This window comes from Megalopta genalis, chromosome 13, assembly GCF_051020955.1.
Source record: "Megalopta genalis isolate 19385.01 chromosome 13, iyMegGena1_principal, whole genome shotgun sequence".
Taxonomy (NCBI): Eukaryota; Metazoa; Arthropoda; class Insecta; order Hymenoptera; family Halictidae; genus Megalopta; species Megalopta genalis.
In genome coordinates this window covers 7411408-7435513 of record NC_135025.1, presented here as the reverse complement: position 1 = coordinate 7435513, position 24106 = coordinate 7411408, and the positions used below count along the sequence as shown (strand labels likewise).

At 38.8% G+C, this 24106-nt stretch overlaps 3 protein-coding genes across 7 annotated transcripts in view; 1 reads left to right on the top strand and 2 right to left on the bottom strand.

The window, feature by feature from the left end:
* The first annotated feature begins 9575 nt into the window (after positions 1-9575).
* stac (C2 and C2B_Munc13-like domain-containing protein staccato) overlaps positions 9576-24106 on the top strand; it is a 55421-nt gene continuing 40890 nt past the window's right edge. For 4 of the 5 annotated variants that reach the window (XM_076526107.1, XM_076526093.1, XM_076526092.1 and 1 more), the window contains exon 1: positions 13002-13426. In XM_076526107.1, the coding sequence (XP_076382222.1) occupies positions 13017-13426 (410 nt within the window). In that variant the 5' untranslated portion in view covers positions 13002-13016. Of the gene's footprint in view, positions 9826-13001; positions 13427-24106 lie in introns of those variants that run through there. The other variant, XM_076526094.1, reaches the window with a different exon arrangement.
* On the bottom strand, positions 17593-19362 carry LOC143260467 (trypsin 3A1). The gene is made up of 5 exons (XM_076525942.1): positions 19272-19362; positions 18978-19099; positions 18768-18850; positions 18409-18688; positions 17593-17877 (listed from the first exon to the last, which is right to left on the bottom strand). The coding sequence occupies exons 1-5, from the start codon at positions 19360-19362 to the stop codon at positions 17593-17595; spliced, it is 861 nt and encodes a 286-aa protein (XP_076382057.1).
* LOC117224103 (uncharacterized) lies at positions 19824-23788 on the bottom strand. Its single transcript, XM_076525941.1, has 5 exons — positions 23306-23788; positions 22783-23240; positions 21616-22355; positions 20629-20984; positions 19824-20264 (listed from the first exon to the last, which is right to left on the bottom strand). Exons 1-5 carry the CDS (start codon positions 23340-23342, stop codon positions 20029-20031), a joined length of 1827 nt encoding a protein of 608 aa, XP_076382056.1. The 5' UTR covers positions 23343-23788; the 3' UTR covers positions 19824-20028.

The following is a 24106-nucleotide window of genomic DNA, read 5'->3' as shown; positions in this document are numbered from 1 at the left end:
ACGAGGGCAGCTCCGAAGGATGGCGGAACCGCGCTGGCGCTGCACAGCATCCCAGGATAATGATGTCAGGCACGAGGATCACCGCTATCAGAGAGGGTTGGCCGGCAGGACTAAGGATATCCGGCTAATGATCCCGTACGTGACGAGGGGGGTATTCACCCGGCGGTGTGCAGCCACCCCCCTCCCTCCCCCTACCCCTCGCTGCCTTCCCGCCGCACCGTTTCGCCACTCTCCTAACAATCACTACAGGGTTGCGTTTCACCTCCGCAACCCCCAAATGGACCGCAGAATACCCCCTCGCCGCGGTCAATATTTTTTCGTTCGACGAAGGAAGACCGACGCGCCGCGAACCCTAGCGACCCCATTGGCCAACGGCTGCCATCACCACCGACCCGGGACACGCCCCCGCGCCGGCATCGTGGGGGTTATTTGCGGGGAGTCTGTTACTTTTTTTCCACCCTCCTGCCTCAAACCATCCAGCCACGATCCGGCTCTCAAGACCCGCTCTTGCTCGCTAGCTAGCTAGCTAGCTAGCTAGCTCGCTGTCGTTCTTCCTCTCCGGTCCTCTCTTCCAGTCCTTCCGCCAGCCAACCCCTACCAGAGACCCATTAATAAGCTTTCCCGTGTAGACCAACTCTCCACCGCCCGCACCCTCCTCCCTCCTTCCTCCCCCCCGCCCCGCTCGCGTCGTTCCCTCCTCGACAGTCTCTCACCGACGATCCTGCACACGTCCGAGACACTTTCGCAGAGCAACGAAGACGCTAGACAGCGAAGGCGTCTTCCTTCCGACGATGTCATCCGCGTCTAAGACGTCCTGGTAATTAGGTGGGGCCGGTCTAATGATGATGAGGTCGTTTAATTTTGTCCCGGTGATCTTTCTTGTCCGCCGGATTGAGACAGTCGCCGCTGATGAATTCACTTGCGCGATGATTCCGCGGCCACGCGGCCGATTTCATGCTTCCGGTTTATTTGGCTTGGTTCGTGGTTCGTGCCAGTTCGGATCGTCGTTTTTTCGGTCCGACGTTTTGTGGTTTTTGTTAGGCTTGTTGCGGAGCAGGGGTGGTTTCTGTTCGCTTTTATAATCTGGTCTTGTTCGATCGGTTCGTCGATGAAGCAGCGATTGCGGTTTCGAATTGGCTTCAAAGTTACCCTCGATTTTCACTGTTAGCCTTGAGAAAAGTATAAACGATTATGTTTTTAAATTATGTTACTGTTTGGATGTAAACAGATTGTGCCAATACTGATATTTATCCACTTCCAAATGATTAAATTTAAGTCTGTTCATCATTTAGATAATTTATGTTATAAATTGAAAATAAAATAACTTTGCATGAAGCAGAGATGAGCAAAATTCACTCGATCGACGAATAACTACATTCACTCCGCTAAGAATACAATTTTTATTCGCTATTCGCGAATGGCAATTCACCCTTCAATTTGTCCCATATTTATAACGCATTAAAAAATTGTTCGAGAGAAAGTTATACCATTTTAGGTGGGAAAGTAGGCTATAATTTATTATAAAACGGAGAACAAATGTCTAATGTCTTTTGAAATTATTCAACGGAACTTCAATGGTTCCTTTAGCCATTATTTTAGATACAGGTGCGCCATTGCGATCAACGAATAATGACTGAGAAATAAACTATTTTGATTCGCAAAGACAAGTAACATTTTAGTCGCAAATTCGAATAGTTTATTCACGAATAATTTATTCACGAACAAGGTGATAGTAACTTATTCGCAAAAGCTTATTCGCGAATCACAAATTAATCAAGTATTCATTCAGTCGAATAATTATTTAGATAAAATAGTTATTCGAATAATGCCGAACACTGACCAAAATGTATTACAGCTGGTCTTACGAATACATATTTAAATAGAACAATAACATAATGTATCGCTATACATCGAACGCGAAGGATCGAATGCATTGTAACGTGTCTCAGACATGGAGCAAATACGGTTTGCCTAATTGCCCCTCTCCGGTCTGAAACTTCATCCGCAATCCCCTCATTAGACGTTGACGGGTATGCGGGAATTTCACTACCTCGGAAAACCTCTAAGAAGCTTAAGCTCAAGGGCAACAGCTTAATTACGTCAAGGTTTTACGTCGCGTTCACTTTTCCCACCCCTCGCCGTCGTCTTACATGGTTTCTTACTCCCGCCACCCATCGTCTTGTCATACACCATACTTGCGGGTACTTAAGAAATTTCTTTCACGAGCTTCCATTCTTATTTCACATGTGAAAATGTCGACGAGCACTCTTTCCCTTCGGCGGCGGGATATTAATTGTAATATATGCTTTCGGGGAAGCCGCTATGAAGTTGAGATTGCACTATAAATCCCAAATTTACTTCGGCCCCGTCTTACATATTTTACAAAACCGAACAATAGGCCCGCGTAATTACATCGTATATTTCACGCGGCGCTAAGTTCGCGCCGGCTCGGAAGCTGTCGCAAAATTAAACAGGAAATTGAATTTTTAATGGCGCCGGTCGCCATTCTACGGCCGCGAACGGCCATTGCTGATATGACATCCTCCGAAACTTATTTAGAAACAACGTAACTTATGTTACTGTTAAACAATGCTCCTACGCAATCCCGTAACTTTAATTAAATAATAATTAAGAAGCCGCAGTTATAATTATATTGTGATATTAATAATTTCAAAATAGGAAGGCAACATAACGCAAAAATTAGATTATCGTCTGAAGCGAATTGAAATATATATATTTTTATTTGAAATAAAATCTGAAATAAATTTTCTGTAATTATTTATTATACATCAATACTTGGACTGCGGATTTTTAGATTTGTGACAAGATTATCAAGACTGTACTATTTTCAACTAATTAAAATTATTAGAGGACAAAACATTTTCAAAGTGACTCCTGTCTCTGCGATACACGCAGAAAATGTTTATTTTGTATAAAAATCAGCATTCTAATAATAATCGCGGACGATCTCCATGTATTTAACACTATTTCTACCGAAGGTGTCAAAAGACACCTTTTAATCGTTTCTATTTAACACTATTTTTACCGAAGGGGTTAAAGGACATCTTATAGTAATTTCTAATTAAATTTATTTCCTACGATCTATGCATCCAATATAATCGCGTCTCGACTTCTGCTATAGTCATCGCAAAATGAATTCGGTAATTTGCATAATACAAAATATCGGTAAAAACAGTGTTACATAGTAATCTAATAAAACCAAATGCAGAAGCGCGTCAAAATGAAAAAAGCTGATCAGCGAATTTTCGATTTAACAAGCCTAACTGACCGTGGTACGCGTTTTATTCGCACTCGAAGTTTCGAGGAGCAGCGCACGCAGGCGACAAAGGAAGAAAAGCATCCCTAACGCCCGGAACACCCGTAACCCCATTCCACCCTGTTCGCACTACATTCAGAGCCGGTAATTATTAGCTTTCGACTGGAAGAAGCTTCTCACCGCCAGACTCGCAGCATTGAATGAGATTGGCGACAAATGTTTAAATTAAACGGCAGGCGAAACGACGAATTAGAGAGGGAGGGTCGGTGGCGGAGAGAAAGAAGGAGCGAGAGAGAGAGAGGGGGGGAGGAAGGGAGAGAGAGCGGATGGGTTGGAAAGAATTTCTATTGAAGCTACCGATACCCACCCTGCCTTCGAGCCTGGCCAAATGACTTGCGACTCACCCTTATTACGGTCGGAAATTTATCACGGAAATTTCGGAGAGTATTTTACCCGGATAATTGCTCCGCTTTATAAGAGGCGCGCTTACGAGCCAATATAGAAGGCAAAGACGACGATCCCGGGGCCGAGAGCTTAGTTCGCTCCGGCGAATTTCTACCGAACCACCCTTTAATTAGTCTATAGGCGTTAAAAATGAACACGCCTCGGTGGACGGATAATTTCATTTTTCCGATTAACGGGGCTCTCGTGTTTCCTTCGCTCGCGCTCCTTATTTTTAATTGGTACGGCGGGTTGGTAGGGTTATTGATAATCGGAAGACAAACTGTTTGATCACAAGGGTGAACGAGGCTATTGGATGACCCCAAATACTTCTTTTATCGTTGATTGTGGAAGAGGATTTTTTTTTGATGAAGGAAATTGTTTCTTTCGCTGGGATTATTATTTCTCTGAGCAAATTTGTCGGCGTTATACTTCTTAACATTCGAAGGTTATCGATGTTTGCTTAAGTAGCGGTGCATACTTTTTTTTATCGCCACGACGTAATAGCTGAGATCAAAACCGATCTAACGAGCTGAAACACTATGATCATCGCATGATATTCAGTATAGATTACAATACTTTCTCCTAGAAATGTTTGGAGATCGGAATTAAAACGGGCAGATTTTTATGGAAATTCGGGGCAGTTGGCAAAAAATGCGGCCAGCATGCCAGTGTACATTAATTTGAACACATAACAATGCTAGAATAAAAGCGATGACTTAACTTTTCTTTTTATCTCTAATTTTTTGCCACGACTCGAAGGCAATTCGAAGGCCACATGCCACGATTCGAAGGCAAAACAGACTATTTTGTATTATCTTCCGGGAATTCGCGTCGCGTGTCGCATCACACGCTTGACCGACTCCCAGTCAACCCTTAGCATCGACGTAGCAATATACTACATAGGCGTAGTACTATCACAGGCAAATTCACAGCAACCCGAAAATTGGCATTTCCGGGAGAAATAACTGCGTGCAAGAATGTTCAAGGACCTATGAACTTCGGCAAACGATTATGACTACCGTAGTTATTTCATTGTTGACATCTGTTGCTAAATATTGTTCAATTTTTTGTACTCAAAGGCACACGAAGATCATAAAGATTACAGAACCTAGAGAAAAGTTTTGGGGCCTGTGCAAAATTGTACAAATCAAGAAAATGTTTAAGGAAATTGTCATAGGGCCCCTACGAGAGTTCTAAGCTCTTCGAAAAAAATTTGGGACATGAGGGAAAGCTCTGAGGTCTACCAAGAAATTATAGGACTCACGAAATGGTTTTAGGACTCACGAAAAAAATTTTAGATCCTATGAAAATGTTCTAAAGTCTTCGACAAAATTGCAGGACATACAAAAAATGTCTCAGGGCTCCAGAATAAATTGCGGGCCCTATGAAAACGTCCTAAGCTTTTCAAAAAATTGACAACTATGAGGAAAAGCTATAGAACCTACCAAAAAATGAGTCTTAGGACCCACAAAAAACTGTAGAGCTCATGAAAAAATTCGGAGATCTTCGAAACAATTTCAGGGCACAAGGAAAGATTTTAGAACCTACCAAAAAGATTGTAGAACTTCTGAAGAAGCTGCAAAGTCCTCGAAAAATTGCAGAGCTTACAGAAGAATTTTAGAGCTTTCGAAGAAAATCGTAGCATCCAGAAACAGCCTCGAGAACTCATGATTAAATTTTAGGTACTGTAAAAAATTCCAGAGCTATAGAAAAATTGGTGGCGCCTATAGAAACCTTCTAGGATCCATGAAAAAAATTATAAGGCCATAAAGAAGTCATCGAGTGAAGGATCATCGAGCAGTCGACGTCTCCCTTATCCGAATCATTTATTCACAAATTCACGTCGATCCGACCGATACCGCGAGCTAGCATCGGGACCAACGATCGTGGCTTTCAAAATCGCGAGATCTTGGAACGGTGTCCGGCTCTGCACTCGCGGCGTCATCCGGCGATGACGCAAATTGACTCCGGTGCACGTCGATCAATCTCTGTTACGGCCGTCGCGTAACAGCGCGCCACTATCGAGCTCCTCGATAATCACGGGATCATTAATAAAGCAAACGAACCTCGCAAATTGCCCCGAAAATCGGATATTACCGGTGGCTGGTACGAGTCGCGCGGGGATGGCGCAGAGAGAGAGAGAGAGAGAGAGAGAGAGAGAGAGAGCCGCGTAAAATCCGCAAATATGCACGCACACATTGCCGTCGAAACGTGTCGATGTAGACGTCACCGAGAACGCACACAAAACGGACGCGGCAAGCTCCGTTCCCGGTTTCTCCGGCGCATTCTGCTCCCTTATCGCCCCCCCCCCCTCCTCCTGGTCGCAGCCCCTACCCCCTGCCGTCCCCCGGCCCCAAGTGTAGTTCCAGTTCTCTCATTCCACATGCGATATTAAAGCTGGGGCAATTAGCGGTGGGGGTTGCTGAAGAGGAAGGGCGACGGCGGACGACAGTTTCAACCACCTCTCCCGGCCAGCCAGCTGGTGGGGATGCCGCGAATATGATTGGTCGTCAGAGGGGTTAATCCCGGGGTCCGGCCACACCCCGCCACGTCTCAATCCACCCCCCGTGAATTTTCCTGCAGCCGCATCCCGCTCCGGACGGGGTGCGCGGAATACGCGTCTTGGGAAATGCAAGGTAGATTGATTGAGATCTTACGGACGACGACCTGGCGCCGAGGAATCGCTTGATGGACTCACCAACGAATCGCTAGCGGGGTCAGGGTAACGTAAAAGCAGGCTGGAGAAAAAAAAAATAGATTTTTTTAAATGGTAAATTGACTGTGAATATTTTTATCTTCTCTCGCGTAGCACAGAATTTGGCAAATGAACTATGTAATAACGCATTTAACTGCGCGATGCCCACATGTTGCTACTGCTTCCAAAACAGTTTATTTGCCAAATTCTGTGCGTTGTTGATTAGTTAATATTTTGATTTCAAAATATGATGGAGGAAATAAGCGAACTGCAGAATTCGATTTACTTAAGTATTTAAGTAAGAGCTATAAGTAGATAAACTGTATTTTTCTCATATTATTTTTTCATATTATTTCGACCATTCCAATTTTTATTAGATTAGTAGAATTTATATTAATTAGAATTTCAGTCGCAGGAGTACGGGATTTTATTTTTTTATTTATTTCAAGTGTCTGATTGCCCGGGTCCTCGGGCAATTTTTATCTACTCGGGTGTCTCATGGGTACTCGAGTATCTCATAGGTTCAATTGAAATCACTAGTGTTACAAAAATAGGTCTCGTATTATTATTATATTAGGCTCCTATTTATTAGGTTCTTTTGCCCTATGTTTTTGTGAGAATTTGAGAATGAAATACTGCGAGTATTTACTAAAATTTCACAAAAGCGTACAAGATTATACTATTTTACTTTAAATCTCCTTTTATAATTATGGATTGAAATGAGTTACTCTCATTCTTCGTCATCTATTTCTGAATCGTCTACCATGCCTTTAATTGTCATAATATGTTCCTTTAAACTTAATTGAATTACAAAGTCTAGAAAAAAAAAAATTCTTATAGGCACGAATTGATAGCTAATTTTTGTTGCATCGTTAACAGAAAATCGTACCGATTTTAATGATATTAAAAGAAGCATCGAAGTGTATTCTCGTTTTGTATAAATTCGACTGTATCAAAGAGCAAAAATTTGACTTTTTCCACAAGATTATTTAAATCGAGTTTTGGCCAGTTTTTCAGATTTAAAAGAACAGAATCACATTCATACTTATCAGATTATTGATAGAAAATCTCCGTGACGAATCAGCTTCTTCAAAACATGGCAAGAGGTTAAAAGTCATCGGGCAGACATATTTTATCAATTCTAATTTTTTATACCTGGAAGAACGTTCTGCCAGCAAGAACTGATTGGACGCTTCATGTTCCAAAATGCACGGGTATTGATTACAGTAAAAACTGGAAGCCTAGCACATATATCGCGGCATAAAGGATCTTCAAAGACGGCGGTAACTTGCATTGTTAATTAAAATTTCGTAAGGCTCGGGCCGTTCCATTAACGATAACGCCGAACTCAATAATGGCGAGCGTAGAGGCAAAATTTGTTAAAAGATAAAAGGGGAAGTTGGGGGCCTCCATCTAATAAGAGAAGCGGCAATAAAAATCCCTCGTCGGAAAACGGGGTGGAAAACAAGGGGCGGTAGCCGGGAAAGGAGACGAAGGAGGTGGAACGCGCACGAAACAGTGAACGCTTGATGAGTAGGAAAATGTGGATTTTTCGAATGAGAGATCAAAAGGATGTAACAGCGCAGCCAGTTCCTTACGTTAATGCGGTATACGAGGCAACGTTGTTTGAATCTGATTTGCAGCCGCGAGTAAGACCATTTAAGTACGCCGCTGATTAATTGAACTATGTTGGTTATTCACGATTCGTTACATATCCACCTCGAGCTACCTGTTCATCGGTTCATCGTTTCACGCGTTCCTCGACGATTCGGAGCTTCTTAACCCCATAAAGTATAGTCGTAGACTGCAAGAATAGTTTTGATACGAATAATTATAAGCTTCGTTAAATTCGAAGATACGTTTCCTTCGTACTCCAGCTATTAGATTCTACGTATTTTTTTATTACAAATGTTCTCACATCTTTACGTTATTATGTTTTTCTTTTGATAATAATAAATACATATTTTTTGGTATTAAGAGGTACATGTATACCTCAAGTTATAAAAATAAAAGTCATAAAGTCTGAGATCAATTTTCCTAGAAATAACAGGATAATATGTAGGATAAGTGTGTCAATTACCGTGCCCGTTAAAGTGATGTCCGAAGTTTTCGACAAATTAAGTAGTTTCTTCCTTGTGATACACTTCTTGAAACATTTAAATCGTGCGTTGATCCGTCAATTCCTGCACACTGATCTAATTACGGTGCTTCAATTACTGTGATCAGTTCTAGGTAAATAGACCTATAGCAACACTGTAAAAACATAAAATATTCCATATTAAATTATAGAGGATTCTTATATGGGGAAAAATGTTCATTACAAGCTCAGATGAAAAGCTTGGGAAACTTCGTTCTTTAATTTCTTCATCAATGCAAACTAAACAAAATTTGTGTACTCATTCTCTAGCAAACTAGTGGGGCTAACATATGCAACAATTTCGAGTCATTCGAACCAATTTGTTTATTGACATAACATTTTTTAACTTCCATATTTTATACAAAAGCTATCAACACACTTCACGCGGTGTATGTATGTATTCAACAGTGATACAATTGTTCCGAGGGTTGAACATCGAGACGAACTAACTGCAAGCTCGTCGACTATTTCCCTAGATTTCCGTATCGTTTTCAGCGCGAACGGAAACAATTTTCCCTCTGCCGCAAATTACGTTGTTGCAGAACGTATCCGACACTTGACGAAAATCCGTGGCATTTAATTATTAAGTGCGCCGGAGCCATAACATCATTCCGGCGCCTCTATCCCGCTTTATACATAGCCAATTACAACTACACATCAACTATTTACTCATAATACCCCTTTACCACCAAATTATCGATCACATGCTATGGCACGGCAGCTAATCGTCGCAGTCAGACATCATTGAACGACGCGTCTGACAGCGTTATGCCCGGCATGCACTCGAACGCTCGACGCTTGTTCCACGTGCGCCAGCGTAAAAATAAAAAAAAAAGACATCGCAGCATAATTTCTGCACAATTGTCTACGGCGACCGCCGGTTTTATTTGCCAAAGCGGAAGCATTACGTGTGACATTGTTCTAGCCCCCTCCACACGCATCGTCCAATAATTCATTTTGCCCGTTCGTTCGACGTGCCGTGCCACTTGCATCTGGCCGCAGTTGGACATTGCATCGCGACGGAATAAAGTTGCAATCTTAAAACCGCGCGACCTGGCTCGTATTCGTCTGGTGTCAATCAAGCGGGTCGACCAGCGGGCCGCAATCATTTTCACGAACGACGCGAACGGTGTCCACCGACCGCAGGATGCTCGGCTGGGTGTTATTCAAACGGAAACATGCCTACCACACGACGAAAACCGGCCTCGTCTCCTACGAGGACGCTTTCCAGAAGAATATACCGAAGGTGTTGTGCACGGGTATCAGGCCTATGTAAGTAGTTTCGATTTTTTGGGTCCCATAATTGCGTTTACTTGCGGCGTTCGCGTCGATTCCAGGAACTCGTTCTTCCGAACAATATGGCGCCGCTGTCGGTTACGCTAATAGTGATTGTTTCAGTCCACTGGAGCCGCTATTGGAGCGATGTTAATTAGTTTGAAGAAATAATCATTGCTTGTGTCAACGGAGATTGCTCGTTTCTTAGTTGAAGTTACTTGGTTATGCATCTTTGCGATTTTAGTGAAGGAGATATCTTTTTCTGGCGATAAATTAGGAAAAAGTGAGACTGGGGTCAAGACACTGCGTATTTATAGCTCGTACAACAGACGTTCGAAGGTCATTAGATGACTGTTACCTGCGGTGGATAGTATTTGTGTATAGGGTGGTGGAACCGGTTACTGTGGGGTAGGGTTTGGGCATTATTCAAATAAAATTTTATTCGAATAACACCTCGAATAAATTCGTCGAATAATATTTTATTCGAATAACACCTCGAATAAATTTGTCGAATAATATTTTATTCGAATAACATCTCGAATAAATTCGTCGAATAATATTTTATTCGAATAACATCTCGAATAAATACGTCGAATAATATTTTATTCGAATAACATCTCGAATAGATTCGTCGAATAAAATTTGATTCGAGTAACATCTCGAATAAATTTGTCGAATCAAATTTTAATCGAATAATGCACAACTCTGAGAGAGAGAGAGAGAGAGAGAGAGAGAGAGAGAGAACCAGGAAATAAATTAACTAATAAATTCGCCAAAAAGACACTAAAAATCCTTAAAAAATGGCATCATCCAAATCGACCGCAGCCTGAATAGAAACAGTAAGACGAGAGGGTGCGCAAGATACGCGTCGCGACAGTCAATAGTCTACGCTACGCCCACATTTATGTATTATTCGAAAAATTTATTCGGGATGTTATTCGAATAAAATTTCAATCGACGAATTTATAATTGTAAGTTCAATTGTAGTTATAATTGAATAACATATTTTTAAGAATAAAATTAGTTACTAGGAAGTATACATTTTGCATTTCTGTAGAAAACATTTTATAATTTGTGTTCTATATATTTTGTGAATACATATATATATATATATATATGAAAAGAAAGAATCACAATATATTTAATGTTTTCTTTTTTTCAAATAAGTGATTAGCTCAAATAAAGATCGTACAAATTAAAAAGTTAAAAACGTGTTAACTCACCCTAATCTGCTAAGTCTCTAAAGTGCATTTTGTCGATTCTATTGACCTTGAAATGCAACTATGACTAAATGATGGTAGAAAGATTGAAAGGTTTTGAGGACTTTATTTCTTGCAACTGATTTGCGGAAAATTTTCATTTTGCATAAAGATCCGTAATAGGATGATTATAATCTTATTTTCTGACAAGATGTTATCTTTGTAATCATCGCCGACTCGATTATTCCCCGGCTTCGTTAACGTCGATGGAAAAAATCGTACCAGTCACCTGATGTATTTTCCAGCATTCCACTGTATAGAAAAATGGTGATAATTAAATGCACAATGGCTAGCTTTGCAGCTGCCACTATGTTCGACGCACGTGAAGTGACACAATGATCATAGATAGTATATTCATACTAGCAGACTGATTTCCTTTCCGACGTAATAATAGACCCCTATTGGGATGGCCAATGAAAATACGTTAATGGACACAAACGATCTTAGAAGTTTAGTAATTAATATGACGCAGGAAGGCTGACGATTCGGAGAATCGTGTTTAATTGGCAGTTTACATGATTTCAATTGAAAAGAGCATTGTATCTTATTGAACTGTACATTTTAATGAGCTGCGCAGGTTCAACAAAATTATACATTTGCTACTTTTATTATTCTGAACGATTGATTTAATGTATTCATTGTTTAAATTATTATCTCACGGTGTTTGCTGTTTATACTATTTATTATGTAAAATAATAAACCATCTCAATTAAAGTTTGAGGGTACAATCTTGACAGCAGAGTAATGAATAAAGAATATGCACTAAGATACATTGTTTATAAATAACTTAATAAAACGTAGATCAAATTTTAAGGTGCTGTTACGAAGGAGAGGCTTCATTCTTCAAATCTATGACAGATTCAATGAAGATACGTCATGTTTAATGTTTTTAAAGACTTTTCAATTTGTAGCATTTTTTTTAGCAATAATATGTCTACGGTCTCCCATCCACCATATCATGCAAAAATATGTAAAAAAATTAGTAATAAATTCTGAAAGTAGAGACTTTCAAACGAGACTAATTTCTGATGAAATTATAACAGTTTAAATATTGCCGATTTTGTGAAATTAGACACCTCACTGTTATGGCAAATTTTATAGCCAGTTTTTGTAATTTTGCAATCTGGGTAGATCGATTCTGTTACCTAGGATATTTTACATAAAACAAATACAGTGTTTATGTCTGTAAACAGGCTCTTGGGTTTTTGAATAATAATGCTGTGAAAATAAAAAAAAACCGAGTTTAATTATCACTCGTCATGACGAGGGGAAATTGATGATACCTGTTTAGAAATCTTTGTCGGTCAGAGCTAGATGAATTCCCGATGCCCCCACTCCTTTTATACTCACCTACGGTGTTCCCTCTCGGTGGATATTTAGTATAGTGACTGTGTTTAGTTCCGTTCTTTCTTGCACGCGGCATACACGGGGCGCATTGTGCGCTGACACGGTCGTCCACCGAAATGTGAAAATCGTGGCGATAACAGTATCAACGACATTACAACTCATTAAGCGAATATCAGCGATCTTAACTCGAGATCTGAAACCCCCTTTACTACCGCCGCCATCGAACAACATTCTAAAACAATAAACATAGAAGAAACAAAGAATTCGACATTAAAATTCAACATTATTGTCGTTCACATTCCATCGCGATTATTTCCAATAAATCATAATACCAAGTGATAAGTTACAGAACAAACCGCAATATTGTCAACATTTTCATGAATAAAAGTGTTATTAGTGGTAAAGGATGATCTCAATGTTACGCAAAGAAGTGTTGAAACAACGATAAGGATCGTTCAGATAGAAAGTGCTTTGATCAGAATGCGGTGAAATTATCGCTGCACAAAGAACGCTGCAGACGTATAAAAACGTATTGGACGCTTCCGAACGGTATCATCGATTTGGAAATCATTTGTTTCGACAATGTTGACCGCTTTGGTGAGACTGAGGCGTCGACGAAGGAGACTGTCAAGGCGTGCTAGCGTCAAATCAAATCTGCAAAGTCGCAGAAACTCGATCAGCAGCCAGCTTTACTTGAACAACAAGCGAATCTCGATTTTAACTGACGAGGAGCCTGATTACTCTGTGATAAATAGTATTAATTCGAGAAGGAAGGACACCAAGCTAACAGCTACCAAAGACAAGCCAGTGTTATCGGTTTCAAGGCACGAAAGTGTGAAGCACAATGCAGGTGTCGTCGCGGAGAACAGAAACTTGAACAATGGGTCAAGAAAAAATGCCAGACTGAAGTATAGTGGCGCGTGGTACTCGAAGTTCAGACGGCAAATGTTGAAGGTCCTGCGGAACCGAGTTTCACCGGATGCGAGGTCAGGGTGAGTTTCTCGTCGAGAAAGGAATCTTCATTATCTGCCAGCTGGTCGTGGATTTTACGTGGAAATCGCGAAAACGAATAGAGCGCATTTATTTATTATTTTCGAGTTATTTAAATTGCAAGAATTTCTTTATTTGACCTGTGCTTCCCAAAATGTTCATTGCGCCCAGAAATCTGCAAAAATACGTAACAAACGATATTACAAACGAATGGCGAAGACGAAAGCGCAAAATTATAATGTTTTTAGAGAAATTGAAGAGTAAAAGTCTATTTCTTTATTTAAGAATTTAATCTCTTAAAAAACTGTATATCTGTCAAATACCTGTGTCTCTGAGTTAACATTTAACATTAACGCCTAACATTCAATTTAGCATTAAAATAACATTTTCTATTTAACATCTCACACGCTTAAATTTTGCATAGAGTGCGCTGTCCACTATTAAGTAATTACGAATTCGCGAGGATTTGATTTGTGACAGAACAAGTCGCCCGATTATCGATCATATTTAAATCGTCAAGTAAAACTCCGTCGCGATCGTACATCGTGAAATAACTTTCTCGTGGAATGGCTGCTCCGTAAATGGAATTCGATGGGCCGTGGAAATTTTATTAAATCCGGCGGCTGGTTATGTGTCCTGAGTCGTGCGATCATGTACTATACATATAACCGTGCGAACGCATATACGGACGTATCGCGGAATCAATGTTTCGTGTTTGATCTTTTCGAACGCAGCCGCCTGTGAATCATTTAAATGACTTCGATTAACAAATATGCTTATCAGTCTGAATGCCTGAATTTCAGTTTTGCGACAGCGTTGCTAGTTAACACGGGATTGCGTAATGCCCGGCAGGAAAATAAATAGGATCTCGTTAAATGAATCAACAATGAAACACGGTGTAGGAATTACGACACGGCGCAGAACGTACCACGTGAGCGATATCAATCTGTATATTATTTAAACATTGAGGAGCAGAGTGGAAACGACAATGTGACTGGCAGACGCCGGGTCCGTTTTCACCCTTGCCTGAATTTTCGTCGCGTTTGTACGTTTAAAACGTATGCTTTCGATGCTAAATATTAGATAATAATGTTTAGAGTGAATTGGAAGAACAAACTTTTAAAAAACATCTAATTGAGTGAATGCATGTGCATCTTAATAACGAACAACGCGTGCATAAATTATTGTCTCTATGCCAACGAATATATTTCCGAAATAATTTAGTTCTTCCCAAAAATTCAATTAATAATGGAATCGCTTGAATTACAAGATCATTTGACGACTCTGCTTTTTGCAAACAATTTAAAAATCTCTGATAACGTAATAATTTCTGACAGCCGCGTCGTAAGAATTTAAACAGGAAAACCCGAATGGGTTACCATGTGCCTGATTAGGTATTCCTCCGCGATTACCTATTTATAGCAGCGCCGAGTAAACTATACGCTGCTCGGACAGCATAATTATCGTGGAAGACGCATCTGGCCGCATTATCATATGTAAATATCGAATCGATCGACCGGTTCCGTACCAATATCTCGACCGACAATTGTAAATGGTTTTCCCGCGGCGCGAGAAGAGAGATAAACAAACGTATGTGATACGCGCGGTACCCGAACTTCTCACGGTGTTGCACGTGGACGGCGAGTTTAAAGACCCTCGTGACAACGGCGGAAAAGCCGGCAGTCGCCGTTTACGTGGGGAAACGTGCGTGGGTGACTCACCCGAGTAAATGACAGCGAGCAGCAGGTAACGCTCGCGTGCCCACCGGCGCGCCCCAAGCGCCGGACAATGATAGTCGCGACAGTGGACTATCTGGAATATGTAATTCCTTCGGGTGTTTCAACAGGAATTTACGGTTCCCCGCGACGTCATCGAAATTCTAATGCAGTCGGATGCAAGCTCACTTCACTCGAGCGCACAACTTTTGCGCCCTTGGCAACTACCCTTGAATCGGGAGCAACAAAATATACATTAACACGTTCCGTGCCGAGCTTTTTTTACTCGAATCTTCACACTTTGATATTTTACTAAAACTTGATGTATTACGTGCAATTATTAATTCTCGTACACATAACAACGTAACAAAAACTTATCAACGGCCATTCTTGCGGTGGAAATTGATTCTTCGGTTCTAAATTTCTTGTAAACAATTTGTTCAGTTCACTAAGTAAACATGCAAGCGTGTACCATCGATGGTACACGTGGCACGGAACGTGTTAATATATATTGATATAAATATATATATTAATATGTATTAATATAAATATATATTAATATTAATATATAATATACAATATTAATATATAATATACGATATTAATATATAATATACAATATTATGTTCCTTGGAAATGTGCATTGCTTTCGCAGTGCATGAATGTATGCAATCCATGCCCCGCTGATTATAGTCGCGTTCCAAAATAGCCAAAATATATCTAATTTCAATATTTCTTCATTATAAGCAATAAATTATTTCTATATAAATGAAATAAATTATTTTTTTAACGAACTGTTCCCCCGAAATGTGCATTACTTATGCAGTGATACAACCCATATACATATAAATCAAGATCATGTAACTGTACCTAATTTAGATATTTCGTTATAATAAGCAACAAAAGCAACCATTTTTTAAATGAACTGTTTCTTGGAGATCAAAATAGTCCAGAAATGTCTGGCTTCAACGAATCGTAATGATAATAAGTAAATAAATAATTAATTGTTATAGCAATAATTCTTTTCTTCGCAGAAAGCTAATAGAATATCATTTTTTTGCATAGTGACCGCAACGATAGATTTTTAAGGCGTAAACGTATTTATGAAATAACATGAAAACGTGAACATATGATTAATACGAGTTTTAATACTTTGTGCAACCATAATATTAACTTTAAAAAGGTATTGTTCATAGAAGAACGTATTTGAAAGCCCAAATTAATATTCATTTGCATTTCTGTATTTTTGAAAGTAGTTGTTGCACCAATCTTTTCGAAATTAGATAACAGGTAGCCTAAACAGACTATGCGTTTTATCGACGTATAATTGAGATGGGAATCGAGTTTCAATCACATTGTTATGAAAATGCGGCTACTCTGTGTGGGCAGACGCACAGAAATAGTAATTCTCAGGTCGATGGCCATGCGTGCCGATAATACGAAGCCGCCTACACAATAGTTTCTAATTACGTATTACTCGAGGGCCACGAACTTCATCCAGCCCTAAGTACACGGTACGTGAGCCGCAGGATCTTGCGCAGAACGTGCGTAATGGACTTCCGGCGTGCATCGAACCTGAACGCCGCCAAGTCCGCATTTCGCCTCTTTCCTGGAAGCGATTGTTTTCGAGCATCCTTTCGGAACACGGTTCTCCAATCATCGGATTGATACCATTTGGAACTTTCATCTCCTACTTTCATCTTTCGTAGAACGAAACACTGCGGAAGACAAATTATTCGGTCCGGAAACAATGGAAGAATAACTTATCGGATAATAAAAGGACGCTAAAAGACAATTAGTATCTCGATATAAGAAAAGTAATTTACACAATAATTCTTTTCGAAGATAATCAAAGGACACTAAAAGACAATTAATATCTCGATACAAGAAAAGTAATTTACACAATAATTCTTTTCGAGGATAATAAAAGGACACTAAAAGACAATTAATATCTCGATGCAAGAAAAGTAATTCAGAAAATAATTCTTTTCGAGGCTGTAATGAGACAAAATAGAAAATCATCTTCAACGAAGATGTAAGCAATTTTTCAAGCTGCAGAAAGACAATTTGAAGAATATTTTTCTTTTCTGGAAAATCGTTTTCTTCGAAGCTATAGAAAAACAATTTCTGGAAAATGATTCTTTTTGATGCTGCTGATGAACAATTTAGAAAATCGTTTTCTTCGAAGCTGTAGAAATACAATTTACAAAATAATTCTCTTCGAAGATGAATACGAACAATTTGCAAACGAATTTAAAAACGATTTATGTAATAACTATTCATCCCTAATTGTACCTCCTAAGAAAGAATGTATTTAGAATCTAAATCAATATGACACAAAAAATACTTTGTTTGAGAGTTGTGAAGAATTTATTGTTTAGTAAAGGCAATGAAAAGTTCCTTGGATGTACGCGAAGCCTTTTTGCAAATAGATCTTTGACTCAACTTTTGTTTCATAAATTTGTGACACGTTTAATCCACTGACGATAGTATTGAACACTTTCGTAAACACCCGGCACTGTGCCACAATTTTGACCGAAAGACACTACACCATAGATTGTATTTTTATTAGCCAAAGGGCCCCCTGAGTCGCCGAAACAGGAATCTTTGCCAGGAGTACCGTAACAAACGTGGTGTTCTTTGTCAACCAGTGCTTTGTATTCCGTTGTTTGGTTAACGCAAGCCTCGTACGGTATACGTCGAACGTGGACCCCCATTAGGGCGTTGTTAATTCTTGCCTGGAAAATATCGACGTATTGTCAAGGTTAAATTATTGTCAGTTCAACATTTGAGATGCGAAGTTTAGCGTTTGAGAAATTCAGTAAACAATGATCTCAATTTCTCCAACTTCAAAGATTAAATTGATAATTTCAAATTCCTTACAAATTCGTTTTGAATTCCTTTCAAATTCTAATTATCAAACTTGCAATTCCAAATCTAATATTCCAAATTTTAAATATCAAATTTCAAATTCCAAATTTTACGTTTCAATATTTAGTTTTCATATTTCAAATGTCAAATTCCTTACAAATTCGTTTTAAGTTCCTTTCAAATTCTAATTATCAAACTTGTAATTCCAAATCTAATATTCCAAATTTTAAATATCAAATTTCAAATTCCAAATTTTACGTTTCAATATTTAGTTTTCATATTTCAAATTTCAACTTCCAGGCTTGTGACTATAATTTTTAATCGTGGAATTACTGTACCGTCTGCTTCGTACAGAAGATTAATTCTAAAAAGTAAATTCATCAGCGAGGTCTACTAACATTTTGTTGGAAATCACTGTAGCCCCATCCACAAACGTACAGCGTCCGAGGCAGTCGACTGAACTTGTTCGGCAAACGAGCAGCTCTCACTTTGCTCGAAAAACGAAAGGATGGCCACACTTCGAAAAGTGCTATGTCGTAATGCAACATGCTGGAAAACCAGTAGAGAAATGCTGTTCTGTCGTACGCGTGTATCCTAGTTAACCTATGCAACGTGCCTCCAAAATAGTGCAAATTTGATCCGGCTCGTACGTAATAGCTCGTAGCATTTTCGGACATTCTGAACAATTAATTCGATCAATTCAATTCTGTACTAATTCATTCGCTCTTAGAGATCTTATAAGAATATTAAAACTTACAAACAATGAAGAGCAGTTATACCCCATCTATCGGAGAGTATGCTAGCGCCGCATATAAATCCTTCAGAGTTGTATAAAGAGAGCTAAAAATGTTAATCTTCAGAGTGCAGTTCTACGCACTTAGGACAAAAATTAACAAACGGCGCACAAAACGGGGAATTATCTCGAACTTAAAATCATTGGAAGAGCAAATATATTTTTATTTTGTGCAAAGATCTTACTAATCGTACTCACCATGAACGGTCTCAGTTTGATATCAACAGGATGGCCACCGATGATTCTCGCTTTTGCATTTGCCGTAACATGTTCTATCCCTAGCAATGCAACGAAACCTACGAAATTACCGAAAAGCTCGTTTCTCCTGTTATTTTCACAAGATAAATAGAGGGAAAGTTAAAAGAATGAACACTTTTTCCAATTTGCATGCTTTATGTACGCGAAAACAAAAAATGATACTTACACAGCAAGTATGAAATTGCCGGCGCCGCACGCATTTTGCAATACTTAGCACCGGTGCGAACGCGTTGAATAAATCTGTGTGACAAACTGAGTGCTTTGCATCTTCGTGAGCTATAAACGTCGCGTTGCGATGCATTTTCCAAATTTATTGCTATTATTATCTGCGCGATCTTGGTGTTTTAAAAAGCATAACGCGCGACGCCATTGATTTACGGCGAAACATCGCAGCGTTCGTGAAATCATAAATGTTACGCTGCAGAGATTCGTTTTGTTAACGAGGGCATCGGGTTAAAAAACGCGATCTGGAATGATTGAAACGATATTCGCGTGAAATCAAAGTTATTTTATACTTTTTGCAAATGCGGGATAAAGAGAATTCAGCAAGACCGCTTTTAAACGAAATATATTTTCATTTATTTCCATGCATAAATGGTTTATGACAAATATCTGTAATCAAATTACATATTCGTTTATAATTTAACTTACACTGTTTATATCCACTATTACCAGTAAATAATACTATATAAATATATATTATAAATAATACTTGTCGAATGTAACAGTGACTAGAGGTACGTAAAGAAAAAGAAAAATTGATCGACGCATCAAATATTGTTTATTTCTCAACAAAGCGCAGCGTTGGGATAATAATGAGAACAATTTTCGTAAAATTTTCGTACAATCTCATAGTTTGCACAACTATCGGGGCGACTTTAGTCAGGTTTTCACGAGGTTCAAAGGGCGCATAATCCTTTGGAATCGAATCGAATAATCCCTGTACGAACTAAAGGCAGCGCAGCGGTCAACGCGTAAGCCGGTTGTCGTCCTCAAAATGCGGGGGCTCGGTTTCGTTTTTCATTCCATGCTCGAAACAGTACAAAGTGGAAACAAAGCCGAGCGTTTCTACGAACATTGTAACTAACAGAAGATTGTTCGTTAAACCAGCCAACATGCTCGTGTCGTTTGTGCTTCGGACTCTGCTAACGCGATTCATGGATTCGATGAAATTGTCCATCGAGGCTTCCGCTCTTCCCAAAGCTGCTGTGAAGAAGATACCCATTGATCTCTAACGGAAAATACTTGCGAACGCACAGAATTTCAAGCAGAAAATATTGGTGTCGTTGTGAATAGAAATATTACGATACAGAAACTAATAATAAATAATATCGAACGCATGTACGTGTAACAATCCTGTATTTGCTAAATAAACCTACAGGTTTTAAGTATTAATAAATAAACACGTAAATAGCTAAAAAAAAGCTTAAATTTGTGCAATTGTTTGAAAGAGAATTGCATTGTCTGATCGAACTTGTCAAAAATATCAATTTGATTCGACCGCAATTGTTCGAGAAATTATTTCATAAAGTAGAAGAAAAATGCAGGTTATAAGAATTGTCCAAACCTGCGGAACGATGTCGAGATGCTTTCTTAGTTCTTCTCTTGTCGCTCTCGAAAAATTCCGAGCTCCAATTATCGCTTTCATTCGATTCTTCCGCCACCTTGTTCGTCTCTGGCGGTTTCTCTCCCAAACCACTGCCGTTGTCAGAGTAAAACTGCAACACCTTGTTCATCCAGTCCATCATGCACGACATGATCTTCATGTGGCTCTGCCAGGACTCGTTCATTATATTCTGAACCCCGCCCACTAAAAATTTTTCGAACTCGGTCGTGGAACGGTGCAGTCCACCGATTGCGCCAAATATTCTTTCGAATGCGCCATTTCTGTACATCTGGAACGCTCCGAGGACCTTTCTGTGCCTGTGAACGAGCACATTGAAACATCGGTCTGCTTAGATTCAGTTTGCAATAACGAAAGATATCTTTGAATTGATTGCATGTCTCTAACAATTTTTTAAATTATTACCTCCTACTTTATTTGCAAGTTTTACATTTTTATATAATTTTATATAAATTCATATTCAAATTTCAATATAAATCTATTTATCTTTAGTTTATTTCCATGATTTTATCTGTAAATATTAAATATTTATATATAAATTTGTATAATGTTGAATTCATTGCAATATTCTCATTAATAAATTTAATTCTTACATAAAATTATTTCTAACTTTTATATAAATTCACATTTAAATTTTATTACAAATTTATTTAACCATAATCTGTTCATATAACTTCGTAAATATCATATTTATGTATAAATTTGTATATAAATTTGAAATTCATTATAAATCTATAAATGAATTTGCTTATAAATTCTATACTTTTATAGTATTTTTATACGAATTCATATTTAAATTATGTAATATATCATTTTAATATCATTTTAACTAAAATCAATTAATATAATTCTAAAATTAAATTAAAATCAAATCTCATTTTGAAATCAAATTAATATCATTTTTACTAAAATACTTATGATGCAACTAACTTTGCCGCAGCTCTGCTATCTCTGGCAGCGAGCACGGAAGACCTCTTCAATTTCTGCAGTCCATTGTCATGGATCATAGAGAATTGATAACACTGGTCGGCAAGCTTCCGACCCCACGGTTTTTTCGACAGCGTGTCGCTTAAATCGCGGACAGCTCGATGGAAAGTAGATCGTTTCGAAATCTTCCTATCCAGAATTTTCTCGAAGGTGTACTTCATCTTCTGTTGCACCGTCTTCGGCATTTTGCTTCCTGATTTACAAATCACCTTCTGTATGCCATCCTCGTCTGTGCGCACCTCGCAATCGCTCAGCTGTTCGATCGCTTTGAGCCATTGATTTTCCTCGTTTTTCCTGCCGCGATTTACGGATCGTGTTTCCGGGGACTGGACACACCTTTCGAGATTCTGCAGATCTTGAACGCAGTTACGAAAGGCAGCTGCTGCTCCTTCATGTTTTATCATCGATCGACAGAAGTAAGCGTGCCAGTTGCTGCGCGCTCGATTTTTCGGAATGTCTCCGGTCGATGCGTATTGCAAACTGGATTCCAAGACTTCCACTGCAATTTCTGGAGGATTTTTGGCGATGTTTAACAAGATATGCTTGATGTCGAACGGCGATTCCTGCCTTTTCAGCTTCGACAGACGGTTTAGGCAATGGGAGAGCCTTTCTCCGAAATCTGCTGCGTCGTAGATCACGCCTAGGAATTCTAGATCCTCGGAGTGCTGCATTGGTTGCTGAAATTTTTATGCAAATTAGTATACAGAACCTGGAAGTTGCTTCAAAGAAATTATTCGAATGTAAAAATTTAAGTTAGAGATTCCAATAGAAAATCGAAATAAATGAAATTTATGGATTATAAATTCTTACATAAATAAACAGTGCTTAAACACAGTACTTAAACAGTGCTTAAACATTCATAGTAAATTTAACTAGAAATTAACAACCTGTTTTGGCACGGCTTCTATTTTTGAACAATTTTTAAGTCTGCTTCGCAGTCATTTAAGTTTTACTAAGTAAATTATAAAAACAGAAATTGAGTGAAAACGTAATCTTTCTTTTAATAATGTTCTTAAGTAGAAGAAGTTATAATTTACTTTTTGAACGGTGAATTTTTATACACGTTGTACAATTCTGACTGTGATTCTACTTCGTTTCGTTCGAACAAACCTGACTTTTTGACGAGACAGTACCGCGTTCGCCGAAATGCTTCTCAATTTTATCGCCGATTTCGTTAACCATATCGCCGACATCGCGTAACAAAAATGCAATTTGCAGCATCGCTTCAGAGAACCAGTCGCTGGAGACAGGAAGTTCCTTCGAACTTTGCCGATAACGTTCGGCAGTCGTGGTCAGATTGCAATCTTCCGCGAATCCCATCAGCTTGTTCCGCATTGAGTCGCACATCTCGCGAATCGACGATTGCAGATTGTTCCCGGTTGATCTCAGTATAATTGGCTTGTTGATTGGTTCCGCCAACGTTGACAGAAAACGTCGAATCGTTTCCTCCAAGGATTTCACTTGCTCTGGATTAACCAGCAGCAAAGAATGCGACTGTTCATTCTCCGGTAAAACGAGAGAATTGTTCCGTTTACGGTGTTCGGAGCTGATCATTCGGCCGATCACGCCTGTTTATAATTAGGAAAAATTGTAATGAAAGATTTGAGACGTCGTTTTTTGATTGGATACTCACCTAGGAGTAGTAAGAGGAAAATGGAGTTACGGAACATGATGTACGCACGGCGTTTCTTTGTAGTTATGGCTTTTCGCAAGTTTTTCCTGGTATATATGACTTTACTTGATTAGGATTTACGACGGTTTTTGACAATTTTCCTTGAAATATGGCGGTATTTTGTCATTTTTCGACGTCTCAGGTCGATGCTGGCAGGTGATAAAGAATAAGGCAGTAAAAATGAGTGATGTGTGATGGTATTCAGAAAATATATAGCACTGGAGCAACTATTTTTTTGAAAATAACAAGAACGAATTCATTCTTTTAATGTCGACTTAATTTTAGCCTGATATACTCTACGAACGTTAATTAATTTATTTAACACTTTCCCATGAATGCATCCTTGCGATCTGAATAATAAACTTAATGATAAATAAATAAAATCAACTTTGATTTTAACTTCTGTTAGAAGTTAGAATGCATCCTTGCGATCTGGATAATAAACTTAATGATAAATAAATAAAATCAACTTTGATTTTAACTTCTGTTAGAAGTTAGAATGCATCCTTGCGATCTGAATATTAAACTTAATGATAAATAAATAAAATCAACTTTGATTTTAACTTCTGTTAGAAGGTAACAATTGGGACGAACGAACATGATGAACGAAATAAAATGATATAAGATTAGGTTCTTCATTTTTATGTTGCGATTTTAATGTATTGCATAGTACAACTCATTCTAATATTGTTCATAATATCCACAAAAACAATAGGAACTTCTTCATCACGACGAATGAAATAAAATGGTATAGGACTAAAT